Source organism: Callorhinus ursinus, unplaced genomic scaffold (genome assembly GCF_003265705.2).
Source record: "Callorhinus ursinus isolate GAN/ISIS: 27379988/994484 unplaced genomic scaffold, GSC_fseal_2.0 scaffold19, whole genome shotgun sequence".
NCBI classification, from domain to species: domain Eukaryota; kingdom Metazoa; phylum Chordata; class Mammalia; order Carnivora; family Otariidae; genus Callorhinus; species Callorhinus ursinus.
In genome coordinates, this window is record NW_027397081.1 from 14,934,599 (window position 1) to 14,955,996 (window position 21,398).

At 41.0% G+C, this 21,398-nt stretch overlaps 2 protein-coding genes across 2 annotated transcripts in view; both read left to right on the plus strand.

Moving 5' to 3' along the window:
* The window catches only part of UBE4A (ubiquitination factor E4A), a 37,027-nt gene extending 25,774 nt beyond the window's left edge, over positions 1-11,253 (plus strand). Inside the window, exons 16-20 of the mRNA XM_025893415.2 lie at positions 1,057-1,231; positions 4,647-4,827; positions 5,270-5,417; positions 6,905-7,062; positions 8,236-11,253. Coding sequence (XP_025749200.1) covers positions 1,057-1,231; positions 4,647-4,827; positions 5,270-5,417; positions 6,905-7,062; positions 8,236-8,365 — 792 coding nt within the window. The 3' untranslated portion in view covers positions 8,366-11,253. The remainder of the gene's footprint in view (positions 1-1,056; positions 1,232-4,646; positions 4,828-5,269; positions 5,418-6,904; positions 7,063-8,235) is intronic.
* Positions 11,254-13,131: 1,878 nt separating this feature from the next.
* On the plus strand, positions 13,132-20,673 carry ATP5MG (ATP synthase membrane subunit g). Its single transcript, XM_025893828.2, has 3 exons — positions 13,132-13,449; positions 18,388-18,548; positions 19,811-20,673. Exons 1-3 carry the CDS (start codon positions 13,398-13,400, stop codon positions 19,907-19,909), a joined length of 312 nt encoding a protein of 103 aa, XP_025749613.1. The 5' UTR covers positions 13,132-13,397; the 3' UTR covers positions 19,910-20,673.
* Positions 20,674-21,398: the final 725 nt, after the last annotated feature.

Below are 21,398 nucleotides of genomic sequence, written 5' to 3' on the forward strand. Positions count from 1 at the left end.
TTAGATTTTAGATAGGTTTTCGTAGAAAACAAGAACAAGTCCTATAATAAACAGACCCTTCTAAGCAAGAGCTCTGTGATACAAAGAATGACACCAGATGGCATTGTCATAGGACTGCAAGAATGATGAGAAGTAGACGGTTTTTAATATTTATGCTTCTCCTTCCAGACATCTTGCATATTTGATAGAGCTTTGTTTTTGGATAGGCAGTTTTGGGTTTGGTTTTGTTTTTTGTTTTTTGGGGTTTTGTTTTTGGTTTTGTTTTGTTTTCGTTTTTTAAGAAGGATTTGTCCCTTTTTTCACTTTAGCCTATTTATTTTTGCCTCGGTTTCAGACATGATACTACTTATCCTCCTTTCTATTTCAGAGACTATAATACACATATGGGAACTACCCACAAGGCCTCCCAGGCTAAAACAAATCTGTGGAGCTTCAGCCCTATGCTGAGAAATAAAGGCTCACATTTCTTACATAGTCCCTGGTTTTCCCAGGTTACTAAACTAGATTTTAGGGACACTTGGGTGGCTCAGTCAGTTTAGCATCTGCCTTCAGCTCAAGTCATGATCCCAGGGTCCTGGGATGGATGATCCCAGGGTCCTGGGATGGAGTCCCACATCGGGCTTCTTGCTCAGGAGGGAGCTTGCCTCTCCCTCTGCCTGCCGCTCCCCCTGTTTGTGCATGCTTGCTCTCTCTCTCTCTCTCTCTCTCTCTCTCTCTCTCTGACAAATAAAATCTTTTTTAGGAAAATAAAAACAAACTAGATTTTAAATAGAACCGCTTAAGGGGCACCTAGGTGACTTAGTTGGTTAAGCATCCGACTCTTGATTTCGTCTCAGGTTGTGATCTCAAGGTGGTGGGATCAAGCCCCGCATCAGGCTCTGCATTCAGCACAGAATCTGCTTGAGATTCCTTCTCCCTCTGCCTGTGTCCCTCCACCTGTTCTCACACTCTCAAATAAATAAATTTTAAAAATAAAAAATAAATAGAACTGCTTAATTATCATCTTCCTTCAACTGCACTTTCTTCTCTGATACATTTCACCTCTGGTTTCTGTAGTATTTGAGCAAGATAAAGATTCAGCAGATTGAGAAAGACCGAGGTGAATGGGATAGTCTGACTCCAGAAGCCCGCCGAGAGAAGGAGGCTGGCCTACAGATGTTTGGACAGCTAGCACGTTTCCATAACATCATGTCCAATGAAACAATTGGTACCCTTGCCTTTCTGACATCAGGTAAGGACACAAAGCACTGTATTCCCAAAAAATCCAGTGGTCAAGATCTGCTTCATTTGAGGGATCAGCCCTGCTGAAACTAAGAATTCAGACTCTGGCAATAGTACCCTACACAGTCTGAGAGGGAAATGAATCACTAGAGAAGCTTCAAGAAGGATGATGCCCGGGGCACCTAGGTGGCTCAGTCAGTTAGGCGTCCAACTCTTGATCACACAGCTCAGGTCTTGATCTCAGGGTCGGGAGTTCAAGCCCTGCATTAGATGCCACGTTGGGCTCCACACTGGGCATGGAACCTCCTTAAAAAAAAAGAAGATGATGCCTATTGTTGACATGGGAAACATTCACCCTCACACAGCTGCCAGAAAGCATAAGTTGGTATAATTTTTCTTGAGAACAAGTTAGCCATATAAATGTATCTGGGGGAGTTTGTGTATATGTTAACCTGAAAACCATTCTTGAACTCTGGTTAAATGTGGTATATCAGAGGCACTTATCTCCACTCCCTCTCAAGCTAGAGTGTCCAGTTCAGTAGCCATTTGCCACATATGGCTGTCAGGCATTTTAAATGTGACTAGTCTGAATTGAGATGTGCTAGAGCTATAAAATACCTCAAAACTTAGTATTTTTTTAAAGTAAAATATTTTATTAATACTTTTATATTGATTACATATGAAACGATAACCAAGGATCACCAAACATTTGAGGAAATCCTCCAACATGAAACACAGATACGGGATGAAAACTTTTTAAAAAATCTTTATAATCGGGCGCCTGGGTGGCTCAGATGGTTAAGCGTCTGCCTTCGGCTCAGGTCGTGATCCCAGGGTCCTGGGATCAAGTCCCGCATCAGGCTCCCTGCTAGGCGGGGAGCCTGCTTCTCCCTCTCCCTCTGCCTCTCTCTCTGACTTTCATGAATAAATAAACATTTAAAAAAAATCTTTATAATCTCAGGAATAAGAGAAGATATAGCATCCATAAAACAAGAACAAAGAGGCAATAAGTCTTATTCAAAGAACAAGAAAGAGCACTTGGGGGCGCCTGGGTGGCTCAGTTGGTTAAGCGACTGCCTTCGGCTCAGGTCATGATCCTGGAGTCCCGGGATCAAGTCCCACATCGGGCTCCCTGCTCGGCGGGGAGTCTGCTTCTCCCTCTGACCCTCCCCCCTCTCATGTGCTCTCTCTCTCTCTCAAATAAATAAAATCTTTAAAAAAAAAGAAAGAGCACTTGGATATGGAAAATACAAGTAATTTTTACTCGTCAGTAGAAGGGTTAGAAGATCACATTAAGGAGCTCTTTCATGAAAGTAGAACAGAAAGAAAAAGAGATGGAAATTAGAATGAAAGGAATAAGAAAACAAAGGATCAGTCGAGAAAGTCTCAAAAGAGAAAAATGGAGTAGAGGAAATTATCAAAGAAATAATACCAAAAATTCTCAAAGACTAAAAGCCTTTGAAAGGGCCACAATGTGCCCAGCACAAGGACCTTTTAAATTCTCACACTAAGGTGACATTGTGACATTTCAGGAAATCAAGGTAAAGAGAAGACCCTAAAAGGTCCCAGAGAAAAGTCAGGTGATCTACAATGGTTTAAGTATAAAATGTCTTTGATTTTCACAACAGTGACATTGGAAGCTGGAGCACGCTCCTCATGGAAAATAGTTTTCAGCCCAGAATGCTATAGCCAGCCACACTGTCATTTCTGTTTAGGGTGAAGGTATCAGATTTACTTCCAGTGTACCGTTTCTTGAGAAGCTACAAAAAGATATACTCCATCAAAGTGAGAGAGTAAATCCAGAGGAGGAAGGTGGAATCCCATAAGAGAGAGACAAAGGAAGTGTCCAGGATTGTGGTAAAAGGAGCTTGTGTGACCACCACGCAGCAGGCTTATAGAGCAAGGAGTCCAGATTGGAGTGACAGATGGGAGCTTCCAGAAGGAGCATTTCCAAAAAATACAGAACTGCTAGAAATGATCCTATCAAGAGTTTTACATTTCTGGTGGAGAGTTTAGAAAGATTTAGTGATTGGTACTCTGAAAATAAGCAAACAAATTTTTACAAAGTGACATTAAAAACTACATATATTACTGGGGCACCTGGGTGGCTCAATCGGTTGAGTGTCCAACTCTGGTTTTGGCTCAAGTCATGATCTCAGGGTCATGGGATCAAGCCCCACATTGGCTTCAGTTCTCAGTGGGGAGTCGGCTTGAAGAGTCTCTGCCTCTGCCACTCCCCCCACTCACGCACCCACCCGCGCTCTCTCTCTCTCTCTCTCTCTCTCTCTCTCTCTCTCTCTCAAGTAGATAAATCTTTTTTTTAAGTATATATATTACTTTATATATGTAATCATTAGGACACTATATGGCTCTGCTGTGAATGACTTTTACAATCTTTATGACATAAAGATTTGATTATATTCTGGAATTTGTATTTGGAAGAGGAGGACAGGAAATAAGAGCTAAACTCTCATCAGTCGTGGAGTCAATAGACTGACTAAAAATATAACTTACTAAAACCCGGCGTGTGTTAATGTACTTTTTTAATTTTTGGAGTTTATGTCCTGTGCCCTAGCAATTCCTTATAAATTCATTATAAGGAAGTAGTAAGTCTACAAAATATGTACACAGTGAAGTTAATAAGTGAAATGGTGGGGCACCTGGCTGGCTCAGTCAGTGAAGCATGTGATTCTTGGTCTCAGGGTTGTGAGTTTGAGCCCCATGCTGGGTGTGGAGATTACTTAAAGTTTTTTTTTTTTAATAGATAGATATGAAATGTTTATAATAGAATGTCTAGCAGTAAAAATAATGTCTAGCAATAAGGATAAATAAATAACTTCAGGTACAATCACACGCTGGAAAATTATGTGGCCATTAAAAAGAGTGCAAATCATGACTATCCTACAGAACTTCCTCTGATGGAAATGCTCTATAAATCTGGACTCGTACTGTAGATACTAGCCACGTGTGGCTATTGAACACTTGAGATGTGAGATCAGTGTGACTGAGGAATTGAGTTTTTAAACTGATTTAAATAGACACATCAGGCCAGCCAGTGGCTACCATGTTGGACAACACAGGGAAGTATATTTACCAAAATGGTGAGATATTTATGATACAGTTACTGAAAAAGTAAGTTACAGAATAGGTACACATGATCATTTTATTTTAAAAATGTGTATGTTTGTAAATATGGGCAGAAAAGCTAGAAGGATGTATTTGAAAATGTTAACTGTTTATTTCTGGGTGGTAGTTTTATATTTTATTTTTGCTTACCAGTGTTTTTTAACATTCCTGCAATGAAAATGTATTACTTATATAATTTTTAAAATACTCCCCAGAGGTCTCCAAGTGAAACTCTTAAGACATAATAAGTAAAAGATGGCTTATGGGTTGAGTTTTCACAGACTGCCTTTTTTTTTTAGAGATCAAATCACTCTTTGTGCATCCTTTCCTGGCTGAGCGCATCATCTCCATGTTGAACTACTTCCTGCAGCACCTGGTTGGCCCCAAAATGGGGGCCTTAAAAGTCAAGGACTTCAGTGAATTTGACTTCAAACCCCAGCAACTCGTATCAGATATCTGCACGATCTACTTAAATCTTGGGTACCTGAGATTTAATTGGGCAAGCCAGAGGGAATGCTGATGTTTTAATTTGGGGTTTTGATAATGGAATGGCTGGTAATTATGTGGAAATAGAAAAGAAATGGTTCGTTTCTAGTTGGTTGATGAAGGAATTTTATGTAGTTTTAATCATGAAATTTTGTCCGACCTTCAGGACACTGTTTAAAATTTTCAACATTCTGCCTTTATCTGTGCAAAGATAAACTTTACTAGTTGTAACCAATGTTTAGAAAAGCAGTATTCTTTTTAAGGTTACAGGAATACTTGATAAATTTCCTACCTAAAAATTAGAAGAAATCTTTCTATATCAAAAGAACATTAATGGCATGTAAATGATGGGGAACCTTGTTCCTCAACCCAGCTGTTCTCTCCCTCACTGACCTGCCCTCTGTTGCTCAGTTTCTTTCTGATGCTGACCTTCCAGGGACGAGGAGAACTTCTGTGCCACGGTGCCGAAGGATGGACGTTCCTATTCCCCAACTCTCTTTGCACAGACAGTCCGAGTCCTGAAGAAAATAAATAAGCCCGGGAATATGATTGTGGCTTTCAGCAACTTAGCAGAAAGAATCAAGGTGAGGGGGAGGAGGACTTGTTTATTAACATACTCAATAGAAGTCACTGTGTTGACTCAACTTTTCTCCTGGTTACCCTAATTTCAAGGGTATTGCCTTGAGAAAATATAAACAGATGATTCTTCCTGGTCAGTGAGTAACTAGAACTCCTGGTCAGTGAATAACTAGAACTACCTTTTTTGGGTGTTTTTTGTTTTTTGTTTTTAAGTTTTTATTTTGATTCCAGTTAATTAACATACAGTGTTAGTTTCGGGTATACAATACAGTAAAGAATTCCATACAGCACCATATCCTATCATCTTATCACTACCATATTCTTAATTCTCTTTTCAACGTAAGAGAGAACAGAAAATTGATTTAAGAAGCTTCTACTAGGGGCGCCTGGGTGGCTCAGTCGTTAAGCGTCTGCCTTCGGCTCAGGTCACGATCCCAGGGTCCTGGGATTAAGTCCTGCATTGGGCTCCCTGCTCTGCGGGAAGCCTGCTTCTCCCTCTCCCACTCCCTCTGCTTGTGTTCCTTCTCTCGCTGTGTCTCTCTCTGTCAGACAAACAAACAAATAAATAACTAGCTAGCTTCTACCAGAAGAGAAGAATGCACAGACTTCTGTAGACTGTTTCTATGAAATCTTTTCTGCACAGTGTTACCAATAGACTTGAAAACCTAACATTGTTAACGCAGAACTTTTTCAAATAGGATTCAAGATCAGTTGTTTTTAGTCATTTAATTTGTATAGGTTTTCTCTCTTCACTATATTTGTAGTTAGTACTTGGCTTATATGGACATAGTCCTACATTTTATAGATGAAAATACTATCTTATATTTAGCTAATCCCTTTGGTTGGAGTTTGACAGAGCTCCATTAGTTACAAAGAAGGAAAAATCATGGCACTCTAGACAGACTCTAATAGAAAACCTTGCTTATTTAAAAAAAGAAAACCTTCCTTGTTGACATGCATGTTCCTTTCACTAAACTACTTTTTTTATTGAGTTGGGCTCCATCTTGCCTAGAGCTTAGCCAGATAGGTCCCTGAGGAACTAGAGTCATAGTTAGGGATCAAATGTTGAAGCTACTTTTAAACTCCTCCTATACCTGTTTGTAACATAAAATCAGAAACTGCTTTTCGTACACTGACTACATGAGTGACTCTGCAAATAATTCTCCTACCACCGTCCCCTTTTCAGTGATGACATTTACAGTAGGACTGCTGCCAGGAGGATCTTGTATGTGATGCGTTTCTTTTTTTGTTAACACTTAAACCCATCTTTAGTCATGACTGCCAGCAGCTGAGCCACACTGAAGTTTGGGAAGTGGGGTTGAATGCTAAACACACTTTTATAAGATCCTTCTTGGCTCGTTTAGAAAATAAAGCTGAGATTGTCACTGTCGCTCTAAAGGGTCCTCAGTGACCTTTTAAGATTATAGTCACTGAATATTTGGGATTCAGCTGCTCTGTGAATTCACCTTAACGACCAGGTGTTTGTGCTTAGTCTCTAGCAGACCTCCAACAACAGGAGGAAGAGACCTATGCAGATGCCTGTGATGAGTTCCTGGATCCCATCATGAGCACACTCATGTCTGACCCTGTGGTGCTGCCATCCTCCAGAGTCACTGTGGATAGATCCACCATTGCCAGACATTTGCTCAGGTATGTTAGCTCCAGAGAGCAGCCCAACAACAGACGTGTGTGTGTTTGCTATCCCTTTCCCCCAGTGTCCTAATACAGTACTATGCACCCAGTAGGTGCTCCATATTGTTGGTTTATTAATGAGTTGGGGAGGCATTTTGAGAGAGGTATATCACTTGAGTGTTAAGGATTTAAACATCCTAAACAAGATACTCTCTTGAGAAATGCTGGCTCTAACCCCTTACCTGTTCCTTCCTTGAGGAAATCATTTCTATCAGATGTTATAAATAATGTCAACCTGAAGACTTGAACTTGTTCTAATTGTATTAAGTTGCAAAAATAGAAATGACAAGTGTTTTGTTTTGTTTAAGTCGGGTTTTATGCTGTAACCATCGCATATAGGTTAAGCCACCTTCTGCTCCTGCTGTTGTACGCAGCCACGGTGGCCACGGGTCCCGCCGAACCTGCAGGCAGGACCTGCTGCATTAGGTAGAAATGGGTACTGAGTAACTCTTCTGCTTAAAATGAAGTTCTATAAGTTGACCCAGATTTAAGGGAATACTATTTATTAGACACTGCAAAAGGGGATTTTCTACTTCGTGGTATTTGGTATTAAGCATTCACTATACATGTAATGCTGTAGTAGGCGGTCTGTCTTTTCCAAAGTGTCAGTGAAAATTTATATTTTATTGTGGCCTCAGGATACAGACAGAAGATATATCAGCCCTTAAAATATATTATGAACCTTCTTACCTGTCAGGAATCCATAATCTGCATTTACTGATGTCGCACACAGCTTACTAAATCAGGTGTCAATCTACGAGGCTTTATCCCCTAACACCTTAGACTATTTTGAGAGCCTGTCACTAAAACTACCAGCAGCTCTGTACACTGACGTGTGTGTACAGGCTCTCTGCCTTAGGAAAATCAAGTATCATCTGAATAGCAATGTGGAAATAAAGTTTATTAAGGAGCAGAGAGACCAAGTAGCTAAATAATCTGCAGAAAACCCAGAAACCTCCTGAATCACTCTTTCTCTCATCTCCTCCTTTCTAACCTCAGGTCAGCGCCTGACTCAGACTTACCGTGTGTCTGGCTTCAGTCTCAGAGGGTGACGGGCCCGCTTTTCTAGCTTGGGCTTTGGCTGTTAGAACTTACAGAAATAACCACTTTCCCTTTCTCTCTTTGTCCCAGTGACCAAACTGATCCCTTTAACCGTAGTCCCCTCACCATGGACCAGATCCGGCCAAACACAGAACTAAAAGAAAAAATCCAACGGTGGCTCGCAGAGAGGAAACAACAACAGAAGGAGCAACTTGAATAAATACTGTGAACTAAACAAACCAAAAACAACCAACTCCAGAATGTAGATAAACAATTGTTTGTGGTTTCTCTTTTTGGTTCTGTTCCTCTTTCTTTTTCTTTCTTTCTTTTTTCTTTCTTTCTTCCTTTCTTTCACTAAATTAGAGAACTGCTCTTGCTGAAATTAGGACAATTTGGATTTATTCCTAAGAATTTTACAACGCTCTCCTGGCTTGCAGGAAATTAAGCTTATTATAGCAGCACCAAGTTTAGAAATGATCACTCATTTGTACCCTTTGTTCTCTCTTCCTACTCTTCATCCTTTTCCTACCTTAAGTTACATTAACTTCAGCTACTAAAACTTCCTGCCGCCTTACTGTTGCTCTGTCGAGAACTGCTCAAATACCTTTGGTGAGCCCAGCTTTTAAGTATATGATGTCACATATGTCACACATTTCAGTGACAGCTGACACCATCAGAAAGTCCTGTGTCATTGAGGTATTTACTGGCCTTCATGACCCATATGTCAGCCCTTTTCTTGTTACAGTTCTGCTATACTACAGAGTTACCTTTCACACAAAAACAGATACCTTGATGTTTGAGTGGGCTTTGGAATAGAATAGATGAGATTCTCAAAAAGGAATCTTGTGCAGTTTCTGTTGGTAGTTCTTAATTTTGCATTATCTCGTCACTCAGAGATCTGATGGAGGACGCTCTCCCCTGGGGCTGTCATCACCACAAAAAACTTAGCCCCATAATATTTTGTTAGGAGGATTGGTAGGACAAATGTGAATTTTTAAACTTTATTTAGAAAACTCTGAGGTGAAAGAAAAAAGGGAGGCTGTTAGGCCCTCTTTATTTTATGGAAATCTGTTGCTACAAGGACTAGGCTTGAGAGGAAAAGTTAGGGAACAAATATTGTAACCATGAAAGATGTCATTTTAAGACACTATTATCAACAGTATATTTCAGTATATATAGACACCATGTGCATTTTTATATTGGTCTAGTGTAAACTGAATCCACTTTATATTGTCTCTTCCATGGTAAGATGTATGCAGTGTGTGGCCATGTTTACTGACACTCTAGACAAAATTCTGAGACTATAACATGTATATAGTTAATGTTTGTTTGGGCTTGTGACCTAACTTCCAAGAGCTGCTTCTAATTCAGCCTTAGGTCATCAATTAACAGAGTAGGAATTTGAGCACAACCTTGTCCACAGCCATTTTAAATATCCACATAGCCCCATGTAGTGAGTAGGCGGACGGGCCCCACTTTTGCAAGTTGAGCTTGTGCTCCCTACTCAGTTGAGCAGCTTAACGTGCTAAGTGAGGTACATTCTCCTATGGACTATGTTAGCATCCCTGTAAGCCTGAAGATATTGTAAGTGACAAGTGATACGATCTAGAAACAGGGGTTGCTGTTTCATTTTTAACCATGGCCTCTTTCAAGTAAGATGGTAGTTTTAGGATATTCCAGCACGAGTTGCTGTAAGCAGTCCTTAATGTGCTTTTGATGGCATCACTCGGAAAACCTCACATCAGAGGGCATCCCACACTAGGTATAAAGTAGATGTTGCCTACTGCTGTGCTTATAAATGAAAAAAGGAGTCTGGGACTCTTAGAAATGGCAGAATGTAAGATAGTAATTCAGTGTGCAACCTGGGCCTTTAAGGCTTGGGTAAACAGGATTTATTTTCTTAAAATGAGCTTCATTTCATATTTATTATCCTCCTTTACTTCTCTGAGAATGAACTGTGTATAAAATAAGCTTCTATCTACTCGCAGTTATCTTCCAAACCCAATCTAATGGGATGTTTTCATTTTTTTAAAAAGTGGGGAAAAGACCAGAGTTTTATAGGAGAAAATTGGAGGGAAAATGGGCACAAAACCTCAGAAGGCAGCTGTCCCCAGCAGCTCTCTAGTTAACAACCTCCACGCTGCCTCTAGTATCTGTGTCTATATATTCTACTTTTGTGGTTTTCAGATTGTAAGGCTTTTCTGGCAAGCTTCGTTTTCTTTTTTTTTTTCTTTTCCTGAAACTTTTTAATGAATGGCTAGGGCACCATTAATGCTGCTGAGTATCTTTAAACTCATCACAAAGGCAAGTGTATAGCTTAAGGCCACTGTTGGTAAGAAAACCAAGTGTCCTCTGTGCCTTTTTTTCCTTTCCTTGAAGTAATTTAAGAACATCCCAAAAATGAGACTAAAAAATTATCATCTTGGTGTGCACCATGGTGTGTATATGCGCTTGGAAGCTTAAAGAGGTCTTTTGTTATCTGGAACTCAGAAACAGCTCTAAATCTATTAGAGCAGACTTTCTGATATGCCTAGTTTTGTGTGTGGGCTTTGCTGGAGTATGATAGGAAAATGAAGACTCTTTATCAGCTCTGGTATTGCTTACCAAGAGGGTAATAACTAAACTTGGAAAATTATTTAAGTAGGCTTTATCAAGCAATCTTGGTTTGTTGTTTTTTTAATATAGTTTGTAATGGGTATGTAAAAACAAAGAAACATTAAAGGTTTTTTAATGGTGCAGGTGAAGGTGCCAGTTGCTATTTGGTATCACAGTCTACAAAAGCTTCATTACTTTATTTGATGCAGGTTGCTAAGCAGCCATTGCCCAGAGCTTAAGTCTACTGGGTGCCTTTACAAGCCAGAGAGGCTGATGCTGCACTGTTGATGTCATGTGAGGAAATAATGCACATGCTCTAACTGCTACACAGGAAAACCTAGACAAAGTAAATAAATAAAAAGTAAAAAATAAAATAACAAAAAGATTGATTGAAATAAAATTTGATCAACATAACTGTATTTTGAAACATTCCAGGAAGGTTACTTCTTGTCAAACTTGCCTGGGGGTGTTTGTTCAAAGCTTGTATTTAATAAATGAACACCTGACTTACAACCTTTGTTATCACTTCCTTCATTACAGTATGAAAAGCTAGTGGCAGTTTCAGAAATCCCTCTGAAATTTTAGAGAACTCTGACCTTCACTTCTCTTTAAGATGGTATCAAATGTGGGCCACCTGGCTAAGCTAACCTCCCTTACCAGGCTTCTGGACCCTGGAGTCATCCAGAGGAGTCTTCGGGCATGTTTTTCCCTCATTAGTTCACTTCTGACTTCACTTTTCTTTATCTGGCCTAAACTCCAGGTCTTTCATTTTATTTATTTTTTTTCAGGTCTTTCATTTTAATCATTCACTGTCACATTCCTGTCTTGCCCCTAGTTTCTATACCCCTGCCCTGTAAGACCTCAGTGTAGACTGACCCAGTCATTCCTCTCTGTTCCAGTATCCAAGCTACAGACCACTGTTGGAGAAAAATGACACAATCTTTAGAGTGCTGGGGCAAATCGGTGGTTGCTAACAGTGCCCAACAACCTGTGTGTCCAGAAATTCAACACCAATCCAAACTTTATGCTTTTTCCACCAGTCTTTCTGACCCTCCCACTTAGCCTTCACTGAAGATCTTGCCTTCCACTTTACTGGAAAGATTAAACAGAGACTTCAGAATTTCCACTTTAAACTTCTCTCCCATCATCCCATCCGTGAAAAGGCCCCAAGGTTCCAAGGCTAATCCCCCCCAATCTTCTTTCCTGTCTCTTCAGATATTTTATCAATCCCCCTTCTCTATCTTCAGTGTCTACCCTAAGTTCCACACCCTTATTTGGTTTTATTTGGGAGGGGGGCGCAGAGGGAGAAGGAAAGAATCTTAAGCAGGCTCCACCCAGGTGGAGTGCAATGCTGGGCTCATTTCACAACCCTGAGATCATAACCTGGGGTGAAATCGAGTCAGATGCCTAAGGACTGAGCCACACGAGCGCCCCCTTATTTGGTTTTCTGACACATTCCTTTATAGACATACTTACTCTGGCTTCTATCCTAATTTTCTGAAACTGCTGTAGCTAATATTTCCATATTGGCAAGTTAACTTTCCCAGCCTTAATTTGACTTCTCTGGAGTACTTGGCAGCTGAATCATTCCACTGAAACGATGCTCTTGGATCCTTGATATCACCCCTAATTTTTCTTTCCACCTGACTATCCCATCAGATTTGCTCAGGCTTCTCCAGGGTACATTACTTGTAATTATGTTTTTCACATCAAATGCCACTTCCCTCGATAATCTTTTCTTCCAGTCATATTAAAGTTTCAACCCTGTAGTACAGAGGTGTTCTGTTACACATCTTCTCTAGAAATCTTTACCGATCACCACCACTCCTAATCCCATACGCCCCTTCCCTGTTTACACTGCAACATCTTCAGATCCCAACTCGGCCACTCGCTATGTGGCCATTTATCAATCCCATTCTTAAATGGGTGACACTGCCTAACACAGGCGTTCTTTAAATTTCAAAATGCCTGGCATACTGGAGGCCCTCAGTAAATTTTCTGTTGCTCCCATATGCGTAATTCCTTGCGACTCACAGGGAATTAGGGGAACTGGACTCCGCTCCCGATACAAGATGCGAGGGAGATCGGAATTAGGAAAGATCACCTAAAGAAAGGCAAAGGACTGAATCACATGACAGGTTATGTGGCGCCTGCTCGGCCCATAACATTCCATGTTTAGCCTAGGACCCTGTCTGCCTTTATAAGACGATCGTCCTGGCCTAGGAACACCTTAGATATGCCTTCCAGTCCTAACTTCCCACGTTCTCTCAGAAAATCGCCGACACCTGACGCAGAACAGAGCGTGTCCGCGCCACGGCAAGCATGGGAGGCCCAGAGCGCATGCGCCCATCCACCGCTCGTCGGCCTTCCGGACCTCCGTGAGCGGCTGCCCCAAGAGATGCCTGTTCCTCCGCCGGAGCCCACCGCTCTCCACATGTTCTCTGACCTCACCCTTTCATCTCCATTTTCTCCTCTGCGACTGAAGAGAATAATTTGGCCAGCTAGATTCCGGAAAGATAACAGGACACCTAAGTACCTTGGACCGGCGCGGAAAGAGGAGGCCTGACCTTGGAAGCGGAACGGGGTCCTGCGGCGGGTCCTTCCGGGGGGTGACATTCAGCGGCCGTCCGGGGCGACGGACCTTCCAGCTTAGAACTATGGCCCAGTTTGTCCGTAACCTCGCGGAGAAGGCCCCGGCGCTGGTGAACGGTGAGCGCGGCGGCGGACTGCCGTGGCGGGAGGGCCTGAGAGGAGGACGCGGGCGGTGGCACCTCGAGGGCCCCGCGGGAGCCGGGGCGGGACGGCCGGTGGGGGGTTTAGCGGGGAGGAGGGGCCGGTCTGCGACTCTTCTCTAGCCCTTCCGCCCGCCTGGCCTGCAGCTTGGGTTCTCTGTACACCCTAGAAGTTCGGGATTCTAATCGCGACAGCGAAGTAAGGAAGGGGTGTGCGGGAAGGCTGTAGTCGCCCGCCATGACGCCTCCTTAGATGTCGAGGAGTGGGAATATAGAGGGTATGGCCCTGCGGCCAAGCGAGGGAAAGGGAGGGCAGAGGCAAGTGAAAGTACCGTAAATTCGGCCGCATCAGGTTGTCTGGTTCGCAAATGGGGTATCTGGAAGTCTACATACATTTTTAGGGATAGGTATGTTTTTTGAACGTTGACTTTGCCTTCTGGCCTGGCCCGATTATCTAATGGAAATTTTAGGTGGAATTGGACTTTGTGGACGAGTATCTCTGCTCCCGCAAACAGAAAGGGAGGTATGTAAACAGTGATCTTTATCATTCTAGCTTAATATTCAGGGAGCTTTTCAGTTTGAAAAAACCGGAGTCTTACTGGCAGACCGCTGTACTTCAGAACAACCCTGAATAGTCACAGCCCTGAGTAGTAGCCTCTTTTGTCAGGAAATATTGCAGTTGTCTGCTAGGTAGCAAGCTATTCCATTTTATTTCCAAAGTGAGATGAAATAAAATGAGGGAAGCGGCTTCACTGGATGTGCTGTATTCTAGTGAGCGGTTGAAGCACAGATCTCTAGATAGCTTTCACCAGGTTTGATTCTGAAATGGGAATGGAAAGAATTTGCTGGATATGTGTAATATTTTTAACCTATTTTACTATGATTGGTTTCTTATTCATCTTCCTTTGCTCCCATCAGCAGCCAGTGAGTTACAATAAATACAGTAATGCTTGAGTGTCTCCTATACAACCCCACAGTCAACTAATTTACACATTTTCCTAAAGAGCTTAAGTTTGCAGTGTTACTAAGAGCGTCACAGTACCTGTTGTGGTAAAGCTGTACAATTTTACATAAATAAGAGAAGGAATCGCGGCTTCATCCTTTGGACTTTGTGGGTGACTCGAAGCAACATTTTTTTTTTAAGTTTGAGGTGGATTTTTTTTTTTTTCCTCTGAGCATGGCTTTCACATCTTTCAGGTGGTGGGATTGAAAACTAATTTTAGTAATAAAATCCAAGAAGAGTAATACCAAAAGAAACAAACTTTTTCCTATATTATTTTGGGTTATTAAAACATAACAGTTGTTATTCTTCCAAAACTACTCAAAAAAGAGCTCAGCGAGGGCCAGACTGTTAAATGTGAAATATATTTTGCTTTGTAACATAATTCAGGGTATTAAATTTGAATGTTAAGTATCTAATAAAAATTGGGACACCTGGCTAGCTCAGTCAATGGAGCCTGCAACTCTTGATCTTGGGTTGTGGGTTCAAGCCCCACATAGGGTGTAGAGATTACTTAAATTCTTTTTTAAAAAATTACTAATGGGGCACCTGGGTCGTTCAGTCAGTTAAGCGTCTGCCTTCGGCTCAGGTCATGATTTCAGGGTCCTGGGTCGATGAGCCCCATATCGGGCTCCCTGCTCCACGTGAAGCTTGCTTCTCCCTCTCCCTGCTGCTCCCCCTGCCTGTGCGCTTGAGCGCTCGCGCTCTCTCCCTCTCTCTCTCTCTCTCTCTCTCTCTCTCTCTCTCTCTCTCACTCACTCAAATAAATCTTTTAAAAACTGACTATAGGAGCACCTGGCTGGCTCAGTCTGTAGAGCATGACTCTTGATCTCTGGGTCGTGATTTCGAGCCCCATGTTCGGCAGAGAGGGTTTTGTTTGTTTGTTTGTTTTAATATAAAATTTAAACAAAAATTACTGACTGTGTCTGTTAATTCCCCTGGGGGCACAAAGAAGGTTACAGAAATAAGTAACTTTATCATTAGACTTCCCCAGAGAAGTCAGAGTCTAATTTTTTTCCCCGTTTACTAAACTTGAGACATTATTGCGATTTTACCAGTCTTTCCATTAATCTCTTTCTGTTCCAGAAGCCCATCCAGGTTCCACATTGTATTGAGTTAATCTCCCTAGTTTCCTCTGATGTATAACACTTTAATGGCAGTTTTTCTTACTTTCCATGACTTTGTCAGTTTTTAAGGTATGTATGTAGATACCTCTCTAGGTATCCTATAAAGATGTTCTCCAGTCTGGATTTGTCTGGTGTTTTTCTCAAGATTAGGCTGGAGCTATGGGATTTGAGAAAGAATACCACAAAAGTGAAGTGCTATAATCACATATCAGGATGTACATGATACCCATATAACATCACTGGTGAAATTAGCTTTCATCATTTGGTTATGGTAGTGTTGGTAGGTTGCTCACTGTAAAGTTACTGTTTTTCCCTTCCCATCATCTGTTCTCCAGACGCAAGTACCTAAGTCTAGTCTGTGGTGTGTGTTGAGGGGGCAGGGAGCAGCTGCCGACAGCAGGGATTCCATCTCCTGTAGGAAGGAGTATTTACATATAATTAAATGGAATTCTATGAGAAAGATTTGTTCTTCCCTGTTTGTTTATTCAGTCATGTATTGTATGGATTCATGTACATTTATTTCCTACTTCTTACCTCCAATAGTATGTTATTTATTTTGTTCAGATTGTTACAGCCTTGGCCATTGAGAACTCTTTCAGGTGGTGCCTCTGTCCATGGACCTACCCCCTTTCTTGTACTACAAAATCTTCAAACTTATGTTACATTTTCCCTGCCCCAGCCTTAGAATCAGCCATTTCTCCAAGGAGCTCTAGTTTTCTTTTGGTGGACTGTGGTACTTTGAAACTAAGATCTAGGCACTGAATATCTTTCCTGCTACTAGACTGCTAGAATACCATTGCTTCTAGGCTCTCTTAAGGGTGTGTGTGGGGGCACCTGGGTGGCTCAGTTGGTTGGGCATTTGCCCTTGGCTCGGGTCATGATCCCAGGGTCCGGAGGTCGAGCCCCACGTCGGGCTCCCTGCTCAGCAGTGGAATCTGCTTCTCCCTCTCCCTCTGCCCCTGCTCCTGTACTTTCTCTCCCTCACTTTGTCTCTGAAGTAAATAAATAAAATCTTTTTAAAAAAGGGTGTGTGTGTGTGTATAGTAACCCATGTATATATATGCATATACATGGTGAGGTTTTTATCTGTCCATCTGTATATATATTAAACTACACATGAGTTCATATGAATGTCTCCAACTCTAATCCAGTACCATGGGATTTATTCTTGCTTCTTTTCTTGCCTGTTTGTAGCTTTCCTCTCCTGCAGTGAGAAACCTGGCTCCCATCATCCACCATTCATTTACTTATGTTTTATTCATCCCTTGTATATATGTAAAGCAGTTTCAAACTTTTTAGCCTGTACTCCCTGGAAAACAAATTTGCCAACTAAAGTATAGTGTTTGTGTACAGTGTACTGGGTTGTTTTTTTTTTTAAAGAATGAAATATGTGTTGAAGATAATTGTAAAGACAGTTACACAAGATTTTGTACTCTGTGATAGCCCCATCCTACAGGTACTGTAAGTTCAATGTGGAACTATCTGTGAAAGCCTTGTGCCTGCTTAAAGATTTACCCATGGCCCTAAGCACAAAGGATGATGCAGATAGTAATTCTAAGAGTAGTCAGAGAGAGTGGGCACAAGCTTGAGCAGGGGGGAGGGGCAGAGGGAGAAGCCGATTTCCGGCTGAGCAGGGAGCCCAATGCAGGATCCCAGAACCCTGGGATCATAACCTGAGCCGAAGGCAGACGCTTAGCCACATGAGCCACCCAGGTGCCCCCCATCTTCGAATAGTAGGCAGTTTATGGATGTTCATGCAAGTGTGCTCTTTTTATTACGTTTGTCTTGTAGCTTTTTTTATAAAATGCCTTTCTCAGGATGCCTGGGTGGCTCAGTCAGTTAAGCATCTGCCTTGGGCTCAGGTCATGATCCCAGGGTCCTGGGATCAAGTCCCACATCTGGCTCCTTGCTCAGCAGGGAGTCTGCTTCTCCCTCTCCCTCTGCTGCTCCCCCTGCTTGTGCTCTGTTGCTCTCTGTCAAATAAATAAAAATCTTTTTTAAAAATTAAAAAAATAAAGTTAAATGCCTTTCTCTTGCTGAAATCACTACCATAATCTTACATCTACCCTGGTTATTAAGAATTTTTTTTTCTCTGAAATAGTAACTACCTTGAGGAATTTCAGCATAGGAATAGATTTGAGTTTGGCTGCTCTGAACAATATGTGTAGGTTTTATTATTATTATTTGTGTTGTTTTGAAGGAGGAGCAGCTGGGCTTCTGTTAAAGATTTAATCCACATATTGATGAGGATACCAAAAATGGGCCTTTAATTGGTATAATTCCATCTGGATTTGTAGCCAACAATGTGACAAGTTTTAATCTTATTCTTAAGGATGCCGTTCTATGTAGCTCCTTCCCTCCCCTTCTGCACTTTTTGCCTCCAAATTTTCTGCTCTCTCTACCAAGAAAATTTGGTTACATTGCTGCTGTTTTCTTGCTTCTGAATCCAACTTCTCGCAACTTTAACAGTTAACTAGATTTGCCATTCATAAATGAAGTAACAGTACTAGCTGGCCACTAGTGAAGTCCTGACATAATTGAATGTGCTTATAGCTTCCTGCCTGATTGAACGTCCCTGTGACACAGGTGTTCTGCATCTTTAAAAGCCTCTTGTTACCAGGGAGCAGCTTTGACTTTTCACACCGGGTGCACATTTGGTACAAGCAGTGAATGAATGTGATGCATGAATAAATATTTGTGTCCAGCCCACACATCTGCTTCTTTCGGTCTCTAGTGAGTTCATCCTGGTTTTTTGTTTTGTTTTGTTTTGTTTTGTTTTGTTTTCCAGCTGCTGTGACTTACTCAAAGCCTCGACTGGCCACATTTTGGCACTATGCCAAGGTTGAGCTGGTTCCTCCAACCCCTGCTGAGATCCCTACAGCTATTCAGAGCCTGAAAAAAATAGTCAAGAGTGCTCAAACTGGTAGCTTCAAACAGCTCACAGTTAAGGTAACTATGGGCTAAATGAAAACGTATGTGCATAACAGAAAATGTCTTCCCTTGGGATTTTTCTGATTGTTTTGATTAATATATGTATTTTCCAGTGAGCCTGAAACCTACATGAGAGATAATCTCTTTCTTGACTGCTGAGAAAGATATTTACCTTTCTAATTTTGTCTTCAGGGTTGAAATAATTCAGCTATTTTATGTCTTCGTTTCCTATTAGTCTTATAACAAAGAAAGGAGCATTTTTCCTGGGCAGCTTTTTTTTTCCTCTCCTATTTTGGTTAGTATATTAAAAGAGGGTGGCTTACTTTGCTGATTCTATACTTTTTTTCATCTGTAGGCCTGGAAATACTCCCAGTTTAGCCAAAAGAGCTCTTGGACTATCAGGCGGCTAACACATGAAGATAAAAATACCAAAACCTAGCAAGCATATCATGTAATATGAAGGGTTACTGAATTGCATTAAGATAAAATCTAAAGACTATAAGAATTGGAACTTGGATTTTATGTTTGCTTGCTTTGGTCAACACAGGATACAAAAAGCCTAAATAAATTAAATTGTTATTGACTTTAGAATCTACATCCTGGAAAATACAGTTATTCTAGTTTGAAGGGGAAAATTAAAATTCACATCCAGGTGCTAAAAGGAAAAGGCCCAGTTTTGTTGTAGAGGGGTACTGTTTTCAGCTAGAGTTTCAAGATCCATAGTTGCACTTGGATGCAACATTGCTTTTTGGAACCAATCATTTGCTTTTTCTCTCAGGGCAGTAAAATATTGATCTGTGAAACTGAGTCATTATTGAATCCTTGGAAAGAGTTAAGCCACATAATAAATGAATAAAGGGGAAGACAGAGCTCTTCATCTCTCAACAAATTCTCTTCGGCCAGACAGAAATGTCTATTCAGAGACTTACGTTCCTATCGCTGTCCTTTCACATGAATGCCCTGTCCAAATGTGTCAGCTCTTTCCAGGTTGTGGGTTGTTTTCGGGCTCCTAAAGTGTCTCATAAACTAGTAATGAAAGGGTTAAGTCAGTTCAGGTCTTTAAAGAATGCTTTGAAAGGATTTATAAGCTCTGGACTACTTAGCTTACATAATTGAAAGTTCAAGTGTTCTCAGCAGTTGAACAAAGTTAGCATCAGTAAATCTTGACTTTGGCTAAATGAGTAGCATCCTTATATTGTCTGTTACTTAATCCTGGAGAAGAATACTTTTAAATATGTAAGGAAAAAAATGTACATTAAAATTTGTGCTGCTTTTTTCAGGAAGCTCTGCTGAATGGTTTGGTGGCCACCGAGGTGTGGATGTGGTTTTATGTCGGCGAGATCATAGGCAAGCGTGGCCTCATTGGCTATAATGTTTGAAGACCAATCTTTAACATCTGTTTATATGTGGCTTATTATTTGAGTGTTCTTGGACCATGTGTGATCAGACTGGTATTTGAATAAAAGAAGATAATGTATCAAAATCAATGTTTTCTCTATCAGATGCTACATGGATCACAGTTTCTCTTGATAATAAGATGAGTTGTCTTCCTTTAATACATTAATAAAGCTCTAAGGGCATGTCTTTTGCTTAGCCTAAAATTGGAGAGGATATATGTGAACATACCAGTCTGGCAAATACATTCGTGAGGATAACATTCTAATTTGAAGATTTGAAATACATGATAAATTTATTTGATTTCCAGAATAGTCAGGAGAAAGGTCTTAGGAAAACTAGGACTTGCTACAGTAGGAAAAATAGTAATACCACATGCCAAATTGATATAGTTAAATCATGTCCATAATATAAAGAATGAAATTTGGATGGTTTCTCTTTGCTAGAATCAGAGATAGACTTTGATAACACCTGCATTTACAAATGTTAGAGTACTTGGTGGTATTCTAAGTAAGTGTCTTTATACCATCTTTAACACCAGGACAGAGCTACTGAGAGCCACCACCTCCTTTTTAAATATAATTTTGATGTGTGTTATATTATTAATCTATTCAGTTCATGATTTTTGGAGCCTATCTTTACAAAAATAAAATACTCTATGGATATTTAAATAGTTACAAATTTAGTATCCTCCATGGTTCTAAAGAGTACCATTATGTCCTGAAATAAATAGAAATGCTTGCTCTCAGTCTGTCTTCTTGAGCTGTTAATTTATTGAGGATGTAGGAGAGACTTAATCATTGGCTTTTCTGGGGATTTTACCATCTTTGAATGGTTTATTGGTATATTTCTAAATCCATTGTAACTCCCGCAGCCATTGCAAAACATGCATTACCAGCTGATGATAACCAAAAGCTAAATGTGTATTGGAAAAGCATCATGGCTCACAGTAGAGTATTAATACTTTAGTAGTATTGAATATTTATCCGGTCAGTCCCAAATTTATCCACTGCACTTAGAAAACCAGTGCTTTAGCTTAGTCAAGGGCAGTTTTCCTACGCGATCAGCAGGAAAGTCTCCACAGAGACTGCAGCTCTCCTGAAATGAAGTCATGCCTAACTTAACTGCTTCTCGCGGTAATCACAGGTGGTCAAAACTGAAACTACCCCTTCAAAAGGCATTCAGTAACTTAAAATACGCATAGCAAAAGACTGAAAATTACTGACTACTACAGTCATGGTGATCTTTGGGAGTTTTTCCATTTCATACAGTGAGTACTAAAATTAAATTTAGGGGCACCTGGGTGGCTCAGTCGTTAAGCGTCTGCCTTCAGCTCAGGTCATGGTCCCGGGGTCCTGGGATCGAGCCCAACATCGGCTCTCTGCTCAGCGGGAAGCCTGCTTCTCCCTCTCCCACTCCCCCTGCTTGTATTCCCTCTCTCTGTGTCTCTCTGTCAAAATAAATAAAACCTTT